This window comes from Lonchura striata, chromosome 19 (assembly GCF_050655825.1).
Source record: "Lonchura striata isolate lonStrDom1 chromosome 19, ASM5065582v1, whole genome shotgun sequence".
Lineage (NCBI taxonomy): Eukaryota > Metazoa > Chordata > Aves > Passeriformes > Estrildidae > Lonchura > Lonchura striata.
Genome location: NC_140721.1, coordinates 1,026,245 through 1,044,511, shown reverse-complemented (window position 1 = coordinate 1,044,511; position 18,267 = coordinate 1,026,245). Strand labels below are relative to the sequence as shown.

At 47.8% G+C, this 18,267-nt stretch overlaps 1 protein-coding gene across 1 annotated transcript in view; it reads left to right on the top strand.

Moving 5' to 3' along the window:
* Positions 1 to 18,267, top strand: part of KSR1 (kinase suppressor of ras 1) — a 48,800-nt gene that overhangs the window by 17,885 nt on the left and 12,648 nt on the right. Inside the window, exons 2-3 of the mRNA XM_021533041.2 lie at positions 8,694 to 8,834; positions 17,494 to 17,641. Of these exons, the coding sequence (XP_021388716.1) occupies positions 8,694 to 8,834; positions 17,494 to 17,641 (289 nt within the window). The remainder of the gene's footprint in view (positions 1 to 8,693; positions 8,835 to 17,493; positions 17,642 to 18,267) is intronic.

Here is an 18,267-nt window from a genome sequence, read left to right as displayed (position 1 = left end):
CTTCCTTTCCAGATTCGGAGCCTTCCATAGTCTTTCTCCCTGTCACTTGCTGTCTTCTGCTGCAGTCACTGGAAAGCCCACAGGGGTGGGGGGGAATTGTTTTCTTAATGGGAGGAGAGATCCAGTGGGTTTGCCAGGATACTGGATGGTTACAGAGAGAGGCAGAGTATTAGTGTTGTGTTTGGGCTGCATTTGCCGCTGTAGGACTTCGCAGGGTAGGACAGGTACTTGGTATGGTTTCGTCACAGCAGTGTAAATCCATTGGCCATGCACCAACTCCGTGAGGGATGGGAAACCTGATCAGGTGTGGAGGGCAGTGGGAAGTAGCAGTACCCTTCAGGAGAGGCTCGGGGCAGGAGCAGGTTGCTGTGCTCCCTATGGAGGCACAGCTGAGCCTGATGAGGCGTGGCTGAGGTGAAGAAGCTCGCTGGGTGCTGGAGAGCTGTGAGCTGAGAGGAGCAGAGCTGCAGATCTGATGTGGCAGCAGCAGGGCTGTGCTCAGCAAATGGCAAGTACCGTTCTTAGTCTTGCAGAAGGCTCTCATTCTGTTACACTTGTGTGTCCTCGGGTTGCAAAGGAAGGGGGAGGGCTTTCATTTTTAGTGTTCAGTGGGTGTGAAGTCTCTGATCTTTAAGCAGAGTACTGTTCCTGTAGCTACATTAGGCTCGGATGCCTCGCTGGGATGAAATCTTTGAAGAGAATTATGTTAAGAGGCTCAGGGAACTACTTGATTGTGCAGTTTCATCCTTCCACTCCTAGCTGGGGAGGCCTCAACTGAGTGTTTACAGCCTCAGTTGCTGGGACTGTGAAAAAGAGAAGAGGGGAGAAGAAAAGGAGTGGTATGTGGCCTCCAAGTGACCCAGAAATGATGCTGTCTGCATCATTTGACAAAGCAGAAATAACATACTGTAGTGTTTGGGCAGTGGCTATTGTGTCAGCCTCAGGCATGACTGAGGGTTCAAAGGAAAATCCATCCATCTGGTATTCCATCTCTCCCTACCCCTCTACCTCTCTGTGCTTGTATTTACCACTTTCTCCTAAGACTTCTCCCCACCAGCACACCTTTGCCTGCACATTTTCCTGCTGCCTTGTGCTGGGTCCTGTTTTGCAGGGTTTGTTTAGCAATGTATTGAGAAACTATTTCCTTTTCTGTTACAAGTGAGCCCAAAGTCCCTCAGCAGCACAGCTGGGACCTGCAGGAGCAGCAGGGCTGGCACCAGGGCTCCATGGTGGGACTGCCACCCTGGGGCTTATTCCATCCCTGGCATCCTTCTGACAACCCTCTGCTTTTCAGAGTCCCTGCTGCTGGGAGCCACTGGTTAGAGCAGAGCACTGAGAGAGCTTTCATGGCCCCTCTTCAGAGCTGCTCCTTCACTTTGTGCAAATTATTTTTAATCCTTCTTCCTCTTTCTTATTTTTAACAAGATGCTACTGCATGGGGTCCTTTGAGTGTATTGATGTTTCTGCGGTGTTTGTGGCATTCAAAGCAGTGGCACTGTTCTGCAGCCAGTCTTGTTCAAGAGCACTGTGCCTGTGGCCCAGCAAGCCGTCACCTCCAGGCCTGGAGCCTGTGACTGCACCTGTGTGATCAGGGCAGAGGGGGATAGGAAATGCAGCCAAGCGAGCAAGAGCTCTGCTACCGTTTCAGCATAGCTAAAACAGAAACCAGGCCTCCCATTCTGGACAGGTGTCCTGCTCACTGCCAAGCTTCTTGCTGAATGAGTCAGCTGGGTTCAAGTAGAGAATGTGAATTCCACAGGCTGCAGGTCAGAGGCTGACGTGTAAGTAAGTGAGCTCCTTTTTTTTCTCAGATACCACCTCAAATAAAGCAAATTACTTTGCTGCCAGATATTTCTCTGTAATATTTTTCTGATACTTATTTTACCATGTATAGCTGGTGAAAATATGGGTCACAATATCATCCTTTAGTAGCTTCAGTCCTGTTGGTTTTGAGGGCAAAGCCATGTGTGTGACAAACTGAGTGACCTATTTTTTTAGATACAAATAATTCCCTGAAATGAAGTGTTTTGCTTCTCTTCCTCGTACTTTGGGTCCTGTGCAGATCCTGTGCTTGCCTTGGAAAGAGCTGTTTGAATTTCATGCTGATCTCAAGGTAGTTTGGAAATTTGCGAGATTGAGAGACTCTCCAGCTGAATCCTGCATTATGTGACTGTTCCTAATGGAAGCACAGATGGAAAGGATGGTTTTCTCTGTGGCTGAACTAAGTGTTCTATGAACAGGTTTGGATCAGATTTCACTGCAAATTGAGCATATGCCATGTGAAAAGGGTACAGACCCACTCTCTCAGTTTAAGCAAGCAGATTTGGTTCTAAATCAGTCAAAACCAGGCAGTGGTTCAATTCTCCCTGTACTAGAAAGGGAACACTTCACACTGTTGTTAAGGCCTGTAGGTCTTTACACCTACAGGCACAAGGAGGACTTCTCTGAACCAGGGGGAAATGAGAATTTCTGAGGCTGCAGTTGGTGCTGATGATGCTGTGATCAGATGCCGATAACCATCCAGATAGCTGGGGGCATTCCGATGAGTCAGCTGCTGAGAGCTCGAGTTCACAAAGGAGCAGTCAGTGCTCTGTGGGCAGAGCTGCAGGCACGGCCGGCTTGTTGTCGGCTGAAGGGCCCTGCAGTCCCTCACTGGAGCAGAGCTGGTTTGGATGGTTGGCTGCACAGCACAGAGAGGCCTGTCCTGTGCCTGCAGATCCCTGGCGGAGCTGAGCCTAGAGCTGTGTCCTGTGATCCCCATGCTGGCTCCTGCGTGCACTGGGAAACCCTCGGCACTCCTCAGACGCTTGTCCTGGCGTATTCCTTGGAGACCCCTCTGGCCCACAGCAGTGTTCAGGCTCAACAGCACTCGGATCACACCTGAGCTTGCCTTGATTCCTGCTTTTGGGGGAAGGCTCTGCTCAGGTCATGCTCAGCATTGCTGCGTTTCAGTCCCAGCTGGAGAACCAGCCAGCCCTTCTATCTCTTCGGTGTTTGCTATTTCCACCAGTTTGACATTCCCACACAGTTATTGTGGGATCTGGGTGACTTGTTGGTTCTGTTGTGCTCCTCTCCAAAACCCACAGGGGCAGGGCTGCTTTGGAGGCTATTTCTGAGACAGACCGTAAGGCAGAGCAGGCACTGAGCCCGTATTTCAAGTGGCTGTGATGGGTGCCTGGCATGGGGAGGGGTTGGTTCCTTGTGTGGGCACCTGCACAGGGTTTTCTGAGGTCTCCAGAGCCCAGGCTCTGCCCCAGCTCTCAGTGTGCTGTATAACAGTGACATCCTAGGTCTTTCCCTTGCCTGGATCAACCCTGCTGCACCTTTTTCACTTTAAACCGATGGCTTTGAGAAAGTGCCCTGAAGTATACTCACATGCTGCTGCTCTCCCAGTGGCTGATGAGATCTTTATCAGTTTCTCACATGGTTTCCAAGCATGACTTCAGGGACAAATTCAGTATGTCCAATTCTGACCTTTTTATGTTCTCTTCAGTGGTCAAGTGGCCAAGAAGGTTTTTTTGGTTTCCCATAGGGTTCGTGTATATAATGGCACCGGGGACAGTAGATAAGAGTCAGCTAAAGGTGTGAAGTGAATCCACTTTCACTGGATGCTTTCTGATGACTCATATGACTTTCCGCAGTGCCCCGTACAGATAAACTCCAGTTCAGAAGTTTTGTCTTCTGTTTCAGGAGGCAGAAAAGCAGAGCGTCCCTCATGCTCTGATCCTGACTCGGGCAGTGCAGTGTCCTGCTGCACCAGGAGCTGCTGGGGTGCTGCAGGGAGTGCTCCCTGCCCTCTGGGCTGGTTCTTGGCAGGAGGTTAATAGAGGAGTTCCTTCCTGATTAATTCCTGTCTGTGGCAAGATAGATGATTTGCATTTCTCTTAACCACATGCAAGAGCTGGGCCGTACATTGATCTGATCCTTTTAAAGCCTCAGCCGCCAGCTGGGTAAATTGCAGGGCAGGACTTGGTTGTAGCCTTGGAAGTTTCCATGTAAGCTCATGTTTATTGTCTCCTCCAGTGCTGCCAGGCTCCCTGAGATTCCATCTTCAGGCACAGGAGCAATAGGATCTGCTTTTGACCATGTGCTTGATATGTTGATTAAATCATGACAGTTGTTTGTTTTGGGTATTGCAAAACTCCTCTTCTAAACGTTGCGTATGTTTCAAGTCAACAAGAAAAGTTGCAGGCTTCACTGAGCAGATTATAAGTTTTGTGAAAGTGTGAAAACATGGCATTTGGTTGTGAAATGTATGATTGAATCAAACTTAGTCTCCAACTGTTGATATTCTGCAGAAATCTTGGCTGGCACTTTGGCATAGCAGAGTCCCCCCCTCTGTCTGTCTCTAGGTTGTTTAATTTATAATCTCTATTCTCTGCCATGGTTTCCCTTTTTTTTTTTGGTGAATTGAAAATTATTACTTTTGCTGCATTTCTAGGGTATTTCAAGATCTGCAGATTAAAAGCATGAGACTAAGCCACAGAAGGCATCAGAGAAATGGAAAGTCTTCTAGCCTTTGCTCCTTTTTCCATGTTTATTTGGATCAAGTGCATTAGATTCAGACTGGATTTTGACCAAGTGCAGGAGCTGCAATAGGTCTAAGTTTAATGTCTTTTAGTGACTCTGGAACAAGATGCCACTTTTCTAAACACAAATAAAACATCATCGACAAGAAGCTTGGGGAAATGCATGAAACTTGATTTATCTGGTTGGACAGCATAACTATTAACATTGACAAATGAAGAAGCTAGAATGTGATTTCTGATCAGTTAACTAGAGGTCAGAAATACTTGGGCTGCAGTTTGACTACAGAATTCTTCCAGTTCTTCCTTGTAGTAGCTCCTGAATTCTGCACCTCGATGTCAGTGATCTGGTTTTGCAGATGCTTTTCTGTGCCATGTCTGCAGAGGTGCAGCTGAAAAACTTGTGGGCATTTGCTTTTTGTTTATTGTGTTCTAAAGTCCCAGCTGTTGGCTGGAGGTCATGGATACGGGCAGACTCGCATCTCAAGAGATCTGCTGTTTATTTTGCAGAAATAAATAAAAAAAGTACAAGCTTGGCAGTTTTCTCTTAAATTTCTTGAAGGTGCTTCTCATCTGTGCTGTGAAGGGATCTTTTAAAGGTGCTGTAAGGAGATGAATATGCATGCAGGAGCACCTGGCAGCATGTGCCCTTCTCAGAGCAATGAGGACTGGTGTCCTGGCCATCAGCTGCACCAGGCAGAGCAGCAGGGCTCTGCTCTGGAATCAGTGATGTGCTCCAGCTGCTCCGTATCCTGTCTCTCTTCTTGTCCTTTCCCATCTCTGTGGGTTCACGGCAGTTGGAGTATTGCTGCTTATAGTTTGGGGTTTGCCATTTGTAATGAGTAGGACGTGCCATTTAACAAGCAGCCAGTGAGTAGCTACCATTGTCTTTATCTCTCAGTCTAGTTTGTGGTTGGAGACCTGTGTGCTGGTTGTGGGTTTTTACGTGCGTCACTGAACCCAGAAATTTTATTATATTCTCAGAAAAGGGTTTTGCAACAGCTCAGCTATTTAAGCCAAACCATGTAGTTTAGTAAAAGTCTGGGCAGGAAACAACAAAATAAAATTCATCCTAGGGGAGAAGCATGGTGCATGTAGGCTGGGAAGAGAATGCAAATACACTATTTATAGGACTAGGAGAAAACAAATTTGGACTGGAGTAGTAAATGTGAAAGAGTTATCCGGGAAAAACCAGCCTTGGTCCTCTGAGACTCTCGGACCTGTGCTGCCAGAGTGCTTATCCATTTTGGAGAATTCGTAATATACCAACAAAGGAGAAAAGCTGGACATTGCAATCCGTGCTATACAGAGTCCTTTCCTGCAATGTCCTTTAGGAGTTTATGCTATGGATGACACCGGGAAGGGGAAATATTTGAACCAGTATTTTTTTAAGCAGTACCAAAACAGCTGAGGCCGGCGCCTGCTCCAGGGAGTTCCTGCAGGACAAGCAGGCAGAGCTGCGTGCAGGGAGAAGGGGAGACATGAGTGCATTTGCTCCTGATCAGACAGATCAGGTCAGTGGCAGAGCCAGGAGTGCAGCCCAGCTCTGTTCTCTTACTCATGTGATGCTTCTGATGTTACTCTGAGGTTAGCCAGGAGAACTTCTGTGAGGAGTGCAAAAGCAGTGGCTGTACCTCAGCAATATCCTGCCTCGATCAGTGTGCTGTCCTCATAACACTGCATGCTGGAATTGGAGAACATGGGGCACACACTTTCTGTATCGTTTCTTTTACATAATTTGTGATTTTTCATTTATAAATAGATGCTAAGCCCTCCTTTCCTTCCACTGTGGTTTTTGGAACAGATTCTGACACCTCCATTGCCTGCAGTTCCCTGCTTTATTCTGGATCATGTGCTACTTTTAGGGCATTTGCCTGTAATTAATGTTCCATGTAACGAAGCGTGGAGCTTTGGCTTTACAGAGTACAGAATATGCTGATAGCTCATCCTTCTTCCAGGAAAAATAAATCTTACCTGATGGGAGATCCTACACTAAAATAACAGATGATAGTCAGACTGCAGAGCTGAGCTGCTGCTTTAGACACAGGCCCATCAGAGCTGGCTGTACCAGTTCCAAAATCACTGTGCAATCTTGCCTCTGTCCCTAGGTGCTCTGCAACCCTGAGGCGTGCCCAGGAATGGGGAAGGGTGAGGTGAGCCGGGGGCAGCAGCAGGAACATCCTGCAGTGCCCTGGGAATTCCACATACAGGATCACAAACACGATGAGCTGTTTGCCTGGGGCTGGATGTTGTGGTTGCAGTTTGTGTATCAGAACACATATCGTCATTGGCCCTTCCCTTGAGTGGCCTCTGCAAGGAGACAAGGCTTGGGTGATTTCTGTCTTCCTTCTCTTTTCCATGACATAGCTATTGCACAGTTGGGAAGCTGTTTCTCATTTGTGTAAGCTGATTTTTGGCATGCTGGGGGCTGTTGAGTCTACAAACTTCCTGCAGCCTCTTCTTTCTGCCTGTCCTGAGGAACCCTTGCCCATCTACTCATCCCAGCCTGCCCAGTGACAGTGTCCGTAGAGGGGGAAAAGCACACTGAGAAGAAAGAAAATTTAAACCAAACCCCAAGCAGGAAAATTCTTGGGACAGCACCTGCAAGCCCCTTTCTGCCATGGGAGTGAACAGGAGAGCCCTGTGGACAGGCTGTTGTGGGAAAGGACGTGTGACAGTGAGAAAGCAGAGGGCAGCCCATGACACGTGTGCCCCAGCGTGCACGGGGATGCCTGGAGGATCCCAGCCCCCTGCTCCAGAGCCAGGGGAACTCAGGCAGGGCACAGCCGAGGGGCTGGTGCAGAGAGAGGGCAACCAGAGCACAGCCAGCAGCAGCCCTGCCTGGCACACAGGGCCCAGCACATGGCACACATGGCAGGGACAGCCCTGGCTGGGCTCTGCCTGGCACGCAGCAGCCTGGCAGCCACTGGGGCCCAGGCACTGCTGAGCACACAGCCAGTCCCTCCCGAGGCTGGCCCTGTCCTGCCCTGCCCTGCTCTGCTCTGGCCAGAGGAAGCAGCACAGGGCTGGGAAAAAGGAAGTGCTGACAGCCCCTTTATACAAAAAGAGGTACTGAGAACGAGTGATTGGGATTTCCAGTTCATTGTAGGGCTGGTGCTCCAAAGCTGTGCTGGCAAGTTGTGGTGGAAAGGCTCCTCAGGTTTCACCAGGGGTGGTTAGAGTGAGAATGCAAAGGGATGGCTGAGTTTCTAGGACATGGCAGTCCTGCTTTGCCTCTCCTGGGAATGGCAGTGCTTTGCATTGCTCTGGGCATTACAGGAGTTGGAATCACTTCAGTATTCACACCCTTTTTGATAAATCTCAAAATGCATGGCATTGCTATCAGAATTCGGTGTGTGGGCAGGGACAAACTTGGCATAGCTGATAGTTGTAAGGAATAGATTGCTCATAAAACATGCTCTCAACTAACTTCATAGGAAAAAACTTAAACTGTAAGAGGGGACACATCATAACGGTCAAAGAATCCATGTTTGTTTTTTCCTTTACACTTTTAGTCTGATCATGTCCCAGATGCTAAAATTTGTTGACTAAGAACATGTTTTGGTTTATAAATCATGCATCAACTAACTTGCTTTGAGGCATTGTTTTGTTAGGAAAGTTTTGAAGCTTAAGCCTGCCTCATGGGAATGTGTGACACAGTGGGCAATCTTTGGAGAGTATTTTCTTTTTGATAAGCAAACATAAGGCACAAACAATACTCCTTTTTGCTATTTTATCCTTTTGTGCCTAAAATGAAGAATTCTTTGTAGTGCATTTGCTATGAGATGGTCAGGTGATAAAAGCTTTGGAATAAAATTTTAGGATAGAAGATACACAGAAATCATCAATCCAACTGCCTGAATTTTTGTTCTTTTAAGTTAGCTGGCTTTAATGTTGATTTTGTAATAGAAATGCCCATCAAATAACAGGCCTCAGAGTCTTTGGATACTTTGGCTATTCCTGCCTCAGAACTGCGGTTGATGGGGGTTTAGATGCTCAGTGTGAGGGAATTGCACTGTGTGGATTTCCCCGAGAGCTCACAGGAGGATGTCACTTCTATGTCATGAAAGGGCCCTGCTCACAAGGCAGCGTGCCCCGTGTACGAGCACAGCCTGGGAAGGGTCAGCCCGTGCCAAGGAAGTCACAGTTTGTGCTCTGCATCCCCAGGTGAAGCTGATTGACTACATCCACCGGCAGCGGCAGTGCAAGCTGAGCGTGCCCCTGAGCGACCGCACCGCCGAGCTCAACAGCTACCCCCGCTTCAACGACTGGCTGGACATCGTCAACGTCAGGAAGGAGGTGGTGCAGGTAGGGAGGGGACACGGCCCTCACAGAGCCCTCCTGTCCCTTCAGTACATTCCCAGCTGCCTGCTGGGTCTGAGAGCCACAGCATTAGCCAGAACAGCTTACAATCTCACACACACACACACACACGTAGACCTCAGTCCACTGACAGCTAAACAAGACAGAAAAGGTCTTTTCTATTATTTTTTTCCATTTTTGCCTCTGCAGGCCAGGTCACAGTGTTCTCATTCAGTTTCCTTTGATTGCTGAACAACTAAATTTTTTCTTTGAGCTCAGCAGGAATCTGCCTGGGTGAAAAATTCCACAAATTTTCATAGAAGTTATTCCAGCTTGGTTCTGATGTAACTAAGTGGTCTCTGGTGAAACAGGATGGGTTCAGGATCAAGTTGTTCCTTTTATTTCCTACTGTTCATTTTGAATGTAATGCTGCTGTTGCCTTCCAGCCCAGCAAGGTTTTGGGTGGCACAGCCAAAGGTGCAGCAGTGACAATGAGAGGACAAAAGCAGCCTGTTGCTGTGGCCAAACTGCCAGGCTCCCAGCTAGTGTTGGTTTCTAAGGTTACTGGAATTGCCTGAGTCTAAAAGAATGTCTTTGTAGCTCATTTATAAATCCTTTGTGATGCCTACAGAAAGGAGTGGGGGGGAGCAGGGAAGAAGGGAAGAAAAGTGGGGAGGGAGGTGGACAGTTCAAATCTGCCACATCCTGCTAATTTAGGGAGCAGAGAGGGTTGAGACTGCCCTTCTGTATGTGTGGTCACTGAAAGGGGTGAACAAATTCGGGTTTGGTCTAAGGCAGAAAGAATTTCCCAGATATTTTTGATTTGTACGCTACGCTCTTGCTGCTCCCTCCCAAGCAGTGTCCAATTGAATGAACTCTGTTCCTTCTGGGACAGAACTGTAAGAAGCGCACAAAGCATTGAAATTCCCCTGGGATTCTGGAAGTATGGTAATCTTTTAAGGGTTCTGCATCCATTTCATGCAGCTGCAGGCAGCTTCTGTAACGCTTGTATTAGCTGGACAGCAGAACTGCAACACCCTGTAGGTCATTAAAATAATTTCTGAGTAGGCATGCTGGAACAGGCTGTGAGCTAGGGAAGTGGAAATTGCTGGGCTAATAAACTAAGTGCTCTGCTCTTGCAGTGATTTTTTTTTTTTTTTTTTTTTTTGGTCCTGTTATTTCACTGCTCAAAAAATAGCCATGCAGTCACCGTTGGTGTTGGACACTGACATCAGCACAGTGCTGAGAGCTGTCTGGGATGAGTTACCTTTCAGAAATGTCTCAGGTATCATGGGATCATTCCTGCTCTTGGTTAGATTTCATACAGCATGTTGAACTGCATTTCAGCTTAAAGCTTTCAAAATGGAAATCACTGACAGAAGGAGCTTTAATAGGTTAGTTATTACAAAATCTAGAGTGGTGTCCTGCTTTGTGCATGCTGCCTGCCTGTGACAGGATGGGGAGGAGCCTTTGCAGACAGGGTTGAGCAGGTCACACTGTGAAAATGGGGACCCTTGAGTGGTTCTGGCTCTGTGCTACTGGGAACAACTTCCCATCTCTCAGATACTGTTAGCTCGCTGTAAAATGGAAATAGGCGTGCTGGGTTTGCTTCTTAAGGCTTCCAAAAAATGGTGCAGAGTGGAGGAAAACTGCACAAGTGTCACAGTGTGGTCACATGGCACACAGCCCTCTCTTCTTGTGCCTTTTAGGCTCTGAAACTAGTTGGAGAGGTTGCCAGGTACCTGTGGAGTCTCAGAAGAGCTGTCTCAGAGCCCTGCCCTGGGCACCTCTGAGAGCTGAGCAGGACAGCAGATCTGGCACAGGAGGAGGTGCAGTGGAGGGCTCTCTGTGCCTGCTGCCCCTCAGGGACAAATCAGGAGAAAGGCCTGGGTTGATGGGATTTTTGCTTTTTTAAGGAGTCTGATTCCCTTTGCATTTCTAGTGCTACTGGAGGGAGTATTTTCAAGACTGTGCTAATCTGTGACATAACACTGTTGAAAAGCAGCCTAATTGCAGGAGTTCTTTAGCTCAGCGGTGAGAGGAACAATGCTCTGTTTCTCTGTCTCCCCTCCCCTCCCCTCACTCCCCCCAGTCCTCTCCCAAATAAAGCTGCCATGCAGGGAAGCACAGAAGCTCCCAGGCTCTCCTGTCAGAAATAGAGCAGCAGCTCCAATTTAGAGTATCTGCTGACTCCTCTACTCCTGAGTGAAGACTATTTTTGCTCAGTGACTTGCTCTAGACATTGTGAAGCTCGAAAGCTCTGGTGATTATAATTGCTGGGCTCCTTTATTTCTTTGAAAACCTATATTTAAAACGAGAATAATGACTGCCTGTAAAATCCTTTAGTTCTGGAAGAGATTACAGCGATAACAATGCAGTGTTTATGGCGTTGGGCAACAGCTAAAGCTGCCGAGAGTGCGGACAGCAGCGAGCCGGTGACGCTGCGCCGGGTGCGAGGGCTGGGCTGTGCCGACCTCGCGGGCCTGCAGGTAGGTGGGCACTGCCAGCCCCACTCTGGGATCCTCTGTGGCAATGCACAGTTCCGAGGGGTAAGGAAACTTGGAACCTGCCACCCGACCTGCGCTGTTTCTGTGGCTTTGTTACTGTTCCTCTAATCAGATGCCAGACAGATTTTTATCATAGAAAGTGGTAGCAAGCTCTGCTTTGGAGCTGGGCTAATGTGGTGCTGTAACTTCCTGTTTAATTATATTTCTAGGGAATGCTGGAGTCCTTGTTTTTGCTGAGGAGTTCTAGAATCTGATCAGTTCTAGAGATTGATTCATTCTAGAGACAGATTGTATGTGTAGTTTAATACCAAAAAATATGTATAAATGGTTAAATATGGTGGGATGAAAGTGAGCAAGGAGGTACTTGAACTGAGACCTAGAAAAGACAGGGTAAGGAGCCTTACAGGCAGAAGGTGTTCATGCTATGTAGTCATCTTGAGTGGGTAAAAGTTGCTGTGAAAATGGTCCTAGAAGAATTCATTGATCTGGATTGTCCTGCTTGCCTTGGGAGCTGGAGTCAGGAATTGGGAGAGCAGTGGGAGGGAAGGAGGATGAGAACAGGCTGCTCTCTCCACTCTTGAGCTGATGGAAGAAGTCCCTTGCAGAGCTCCTTACTGGGTTCTGAGCTTGAAGTATGTCTGTCAAATAGAAGAGGCCAAAAAAATTCTTTTGGCTTATTTTCTTCAGCCCAGAAAGCAATTTTCTCTGCCTTTATCAATTTGCTTCCCAGAAACATAACTATTGTATTTGTTCCCACATGTAACTTGTCACTGTCTTAAAAACTAACTTAAGAACAGAGTCATCTTATCATCTTCTGAAGCATGTCTGGGCCAGTCCTGCTGGCCGTAGAGCAGGGGTGCCAGTCAGTCAAGCTTGGAAAGCTGTTTTTAGAGTGGGTAACTGTCCTGCACAGGGAGGGGCACATCCTGCCCCGGGGTCTGGCCATGAGCAGGGCTGTGTCACCAGGGAGACTGGGAGCAGGTGGAACAGGGCTCTGGCTGGGGCTCTTTGTGGCTGTTCCTTTTGGAACGGATTTGAGTCCCCATTGTACCCTTGTACCCTTTTGTGGGATACCTCCTGTGAAGCCCATCCCCATCAGCATTGATGCCAAAGAGCTGCAGAGCTGAGCGAGGCAGGGGCAGTGCTGGGCACAGCGGAGCAGAGCAGGAAGGGCTCGTGCTCTGAGCAGGGATTGTCTGCCCGGAGCCTTGTGCTGCCCCGGGGAAAATGCCCCAGTCAGGGGTGAGCCAGGGGTCTGGGGCTGCTGCTGTGAGCCCAGGGCAGAAGGTCCTGTTTGCACAGGGATCCAGCTGGTAGCAGATCTGTCACTGGAGGAGTTGTGAGGGCTTTTTGTGAGTGCATCCTTTGGATGGGGGATAGAAGAGGCAGATTTGCCTACGCCTATCAGGTTTCCCCAGCTGTATCCTCTCATCTTTTTCTGTCAGCATATCTGCATGAAAAGGCCATGAGGACCGTGGCTGTTTGGGGATTTCCATGGGTCTGGCAGCAGGAGCTCTGGCTGGCCCACCAGATAGCAGAGATCCTGGATGTGCTAATTGTGTGTATGCAAATTAATTCTGTCCTGCAGGCTTCCTTGAGCTATAAAATTCCTTCAGTGTTCCAGCTGAAGGCCTCTCCCCAGTGTAAACAGCTCCTGGAAGATAGCTCCTGGAAGATAGCCTCTACCACTGCCAGAGACCCCCTTCCCTGCCAAGGGCTCCAGGTGCCCCTTCAGCCTTGGGCACTCTGAACCGTTCGTGGCTTGAAGTCAGCCTGAGGGATCTGCAACTGCTGCACCTGTCTGCCACAGAAGAGTAGTGACAGCAGCTCTCCTGTCCACAAAGAGCCAGCTGGACAGAATGCCCTGAGCCTGTCAGCTCTGCTCCAGCCTCTGCTGTGAGGTGGAACAGTGAGGAGGGTGATGTTAGGTGGAACCATGGCCTGTTTATGCTCGCAGCTTAATGCAAGCTGGAGATTTCAAGTGAGAGGCTTTCCAGAATGCCCATAAAATCTCCAGGAATTTAATAATACAGCAATTTTTCAGTACCTTCATTGCTGGACACCAGAAAAGCACTGCAAAGTAACAACTAGCAGGCACAAGATGTTCTCAAGAGCATCTTTACATACTTTGCTTAGAGCTATCAGTGGGAATTTAAGCACCTTATGTAATGGGCTTTCTCTTCTAGCATCTGCTGCTTTACAGGAGTGTGATTGGAGAGGGGATGTATTGATTTAAGAGGAGACATTTGGGGTCTTGACAACTGTCCAGCTTTACAGGAAGAGCTGTGGCTACTGGGTCAAGGAGCAGGTCAGGCTGATTTTGCAGAGTGCCTGCAGCAGCATTAGCTACGTAGGCTTATCTGCAGGGTGGAATCTTTACTAAAAATAACCCCTCCACTGTGTTAGATACCAGCATTTTTGCCATGTTTCAGGGATTTAAGTTGGACACCAGACAAGATTAAAGACTGTTGTGAACTCTTCACCTGGACTAAATGAGACTGACCCTTGGATGGCTCCTTGGATGCATTGGTACTCACATTTCTCTCTTTAGACACGAGCACCATGAAGTGCAGTCTGTGCCTGATAAGCAGGAGGGCTTCAGGGAAAAGTCCTCTTACCTATTGTAGGGAGGAATAATTTCCTGCTTGGGACTTTTTAGCATCCCTTCTGCTGAGCAGTGCATGGTTAGGCTTTAGATTTTGCTGGCAGTTATGAGGTGCTGAAGATTGAAAGCAGATTCTGTCTTCTCCTGCTTTTTCTGTTTTTAATTCTGACCTTATTAGTAGAGTACTGTCTGGATATCTTGCAGCTCTCCCTGTCAAGACAAGGTGTGCCCAGGGAGGTGGTGTTGAGCTTGGTCCTAATGCAAGCCTTTAATCTGCATTTTTAAAGCTGTTTTTTAAAAAAGCCTCAGCACCCACTGAAGAAGCAGGTAAAGAGAGGTCGGCTGGACCCACATTTCTCACCCTCAGTGGTGAAGAGTGGCAGTAACCCTTGTGCAAGGGCCCAGAGCTGCACTGAGGGGCTGGAGCCCCCCACATGCCCCTGAGCAGGGACCCTTCTCCCCCCACAGCAGCTGAGCCAGGGCAGCAGCAGAACCTGTTTGAGAGCCACCCTGAACTAGTGACCCTCCTCACTGTCACACTGCCTGGGGGGTGACACACAGCCAAGGCAGAGCAGGCCAATCTTACAGGGATCAGGTTGACCAGTTGCATATTAAGCCACCACATATGTGCAGCACATGAGTGGCTGTTTAAAGAAAGCCTCTTAGTTCCCCTCCCTCCCCCTCTTCGAAGGCTTATTTCTTTTGTCGCGTGTCATGGGGGCTGGCAGCAGGTTCAGAAAGTCTGAGCTCTCCCAGCTCAAGGTCATTGGGATTGTTTAAATATAATCTCCTTTACTGTACTTTCTACTTTCCTACAACTTGCTATTCTGTCTTTCTAAAATTAACCTGCTGAGCAGAAGAGGAGCTTGGGCTTTGTGTGTGGGTGCAGTCCCCTCAGGCAGGGTCTGTGTGAGAGCTGAGCTGGGGGGGCAGAGCTGGGCCTTGTGGGGACCATTACAGACCAGTCAGCTCTGGGCAGAGAGAGATGTGTCCTCCAAAGGGATGGGGCAAAGGAAGAATGCCCTGACACTTCTGAAATGCTCAGTAGCTTGGCATCTTAAAAACATTGTTTTCTCTGCAACCAGGAAGGCTTGAGTCCTTGATCCAGCCTGAAGGTTGGTTCCTGCCACAGATTAGGCTTTGAGAAACCAGATCTCCAGCCGTGCTGCCACCAGTCCCACCCCAGCCGGGCCTGCATTCCAGCTGCCACTGGCTGTGGTGGGAAAGCTCTGCTCTCCCAAGGAAACCTTGGTTTCTTCCACTTTACCAGCTCACTTACTAACAGCTCTGATAAATTCCTGGTTACATGTATGCATGAAAGCTTGGGAAGTGAGGGGGTCCTGGGTGATGGAACCAGGGAGCTCCTGCTGAGATCTGGAATTATTATTATTATTATTATTATTAATAATAATAATAATAATTAATAATAATAATGACTCCTGCCTACAGCAATGGCTATGTAGTCTGTGTTGTTTTCTAAGGGGGAATGGTGAGAGTGAGGAAATGTTTCAAGGTAATTAAAAAATGGCATCACTGTAATCCCACTTACCCTAGCACTGTTAAACAGTACAAAACAGGATAAATGTTTTTTTAAGACATTGGCTTTTCCTTGTGCTTAACAGGGCACCATTGGCTTCCTGGCTCCAGGAGCACCTGGGCTGGGGTAAAAAGCTGTCTCTGTGTCCCACTAAACCTTGATCCCTGTTTGCCCCTGTCCCCTTTAGAGTGCTGGTGTCCCCTGAGGCTGAGGGCCTGGTCCTGTGTGGCAGAACAAAGCTGCTTCTGTGAGCTGCCAGGGAATGGAATCCAGGAGGTGCTGAGGAAAGGACTGACTGTGAGAGAGACTTGGTGCCATTCTGGTGTCACCAGCCCAGCTCAGCTGGGGCTCTGTGAGCAAACTGTGCTGCCTTCATGCTGCGGTGTTGGAATTGTGGAAACACATTACAGGTCCAGCTCTGAGCATCTGGACCCCTGGGAGTTTCGTTTTTTGGAGTGTGATAACAGGGCAGGGAATCCCAGGAGATAGATGTTACACTGAATTTTCTATCTGAAATTTATCCAAGTCATTCAGGAATGAGCTTTTGGGGCAGTCTTATTCCTGCATCCTCGTAGTGCAGATGTGCAGAAAAATTAATAATACCCAGCATCAGTTGTGCTGTCTGTACTTTTGCTACTCTGCAAAGATTAGTTACAGAAAAAAAAAGAAAATCTACCCAAACTTCATTGAACCCTGGCTCTGCTCTGGTCCTGCTTCATGCTTACTGCTCATTTAAATTCCTGGTCTCCCCTTGAGTCAGCTGTGTTTTGTGTTTCATCCAGTTCAGGGCATGTGACAGAAGATACAGGATGTGTTTCTTAGACTTCTGCCCTTTCTTAATTTTTTCTTTTTGTTTGCTCCATGCCACAGTTACTAAAATTGGAAACTCTTTGTGTTGCCACCTACAGAGCTCCAAAGGTTTGGGCTGATGAGCACTGTCACAGCTGAAAGTCCTGCGTCAGCTCTCAAAGCAAGAGTCTGGGTTAAGAAAGATGCAATTGTTAAAGGACATTCAACACATTCACATTTGCTTTGAGTCAGAAGTGGGGTTTGAGGACTAGAGGATTCCAAGCTTTTGTTTCACCAAGCAGTGAGACACACTTTTGAGTTTCCCCTTCAAATAAAGTTCAAAGCCTTTTATATAGCTTGATTCCAGGAGTTGAAACTTTAGGATAAAGGCCAAATATTGTGAAATTTGTGATCTCATTGTGAGAATAGGCAACAGGGAGGTTTGTTTAGGCAGAACTTTACAGGGAAATTCCTGGGTAACTGGGCTAAGTATCCTGGTTTTGTTTATTAACCACAATTGCTGCAGACTTACACTGGAAACATTTGAATGGGGGAGGAGAGAGAGGCACAGCTCAGTTCTGTGTCAGGAAATACCAGATCATTTTGTGTTTTCCAGGCTCTTGTATCTTTTGTGTCTGCCTGATGTGAGCCTTATCACTGTGGGGCTTTGGTGTATTAAGATGTAGGAGTTCTACACAGATATCTCTCCAGGCAGGATATGGGTAAAGCTGGTTCTCTGATGAAGGAAAAACTGCATGAGGAGGAGGCCATTATCTTTGTCCAAACATATATTTTTTGTTCAAATAAAGAAGTAGTTTTCCTCACAGTTTCTGCTGTTCACTTCAGTACTAAAAAGCCAAACACTCTTATCTGACTCTTTTTCAGGTTTTAGACCTGTTTTATTTCTGGCCCTGTTTTTAATGAAAAAGTTTAACTTTCACTAGTAGCCTTGCAAAAATTTTCCGTAAGGGGAGGAGTATTTTGATCCCCTGTAATCCTAAATGGAATAGCAGAAGGATGACCAGTCCTGGGGGTGCAGAGCACACTCACACCCCAGGCACAGGAGAGAGCAGCTGTGGGCACTGCTGTTGTGCCAGAGAGGGGCACTGCCAAAAGGAGTGAGCCATGAGTCAGCCCGGGCAGTGAGACAGTGCCACTGCTGAACGTACACGACAGGTGACACTCTTACAGAGAGCAACAAAAAGGGTCTCTCTTGTTTTCCTGCAGAGAATACCAGAGGAGCTGACCCTGGATGCCTTACTAGAAATGAATGAGTCAAAGGTGAAAGAAACAATGAAGAGATGTGGAGCCAGGGATGAGGAGTGCTCCAGGCTCAACGGGGCCCTGAGCTGCCTGCGGAAGGTGACGGAGTCAGGTACAGCCTGCCCTGTTCTGCTGTGGCACTGGTGTCCCAGCAGCCCAGCCCCAGCTGCTGCCTTGCAGACACTGGTTGGGCATGTTCTGTGACCAGCCTATGGCTCTGGCATGTGCACGAAGGTGCACTGATCAAACCTGTCTAGAGCTGGCAGTTGGGTTTGGTTTGGACATCAAGTCAGATAAATAAATGGAAATAAATGCATGTAGAATCCTCTCCTACTCTGTAGACTATATCCTTATTAACCCTTTCTGTTCAGAGTTGTGTCTAATGCTCCAGTTCATTCCCCATGGGTCAGTACAAATCCTTGACTTACTTAAATACAACCAGATTCCTTGTAGGTGATGCCTTCCCCAAATATTGCCAGCTCAGAGAGAAACCTTCCCCTAGCACTTCCACAGGCACTGTAAAATCTGTTTGTATAAGAGCCTCTCCCTGCAGACTGGAACTCACATGCACCACATCTTTCTTTGTAGCAGTTATCAATCTGTCACTGAAAGGTGATGTTTCCTGTTGATATTATGACAGTTCGTCCATTTACAAATGGTAAAGATTAGTTAATGGAAAAGATCAGCAAACAGCTCAGTCTCATGTTTCCTTTTTTCTAATCTTTCTTGTCCCAGGCT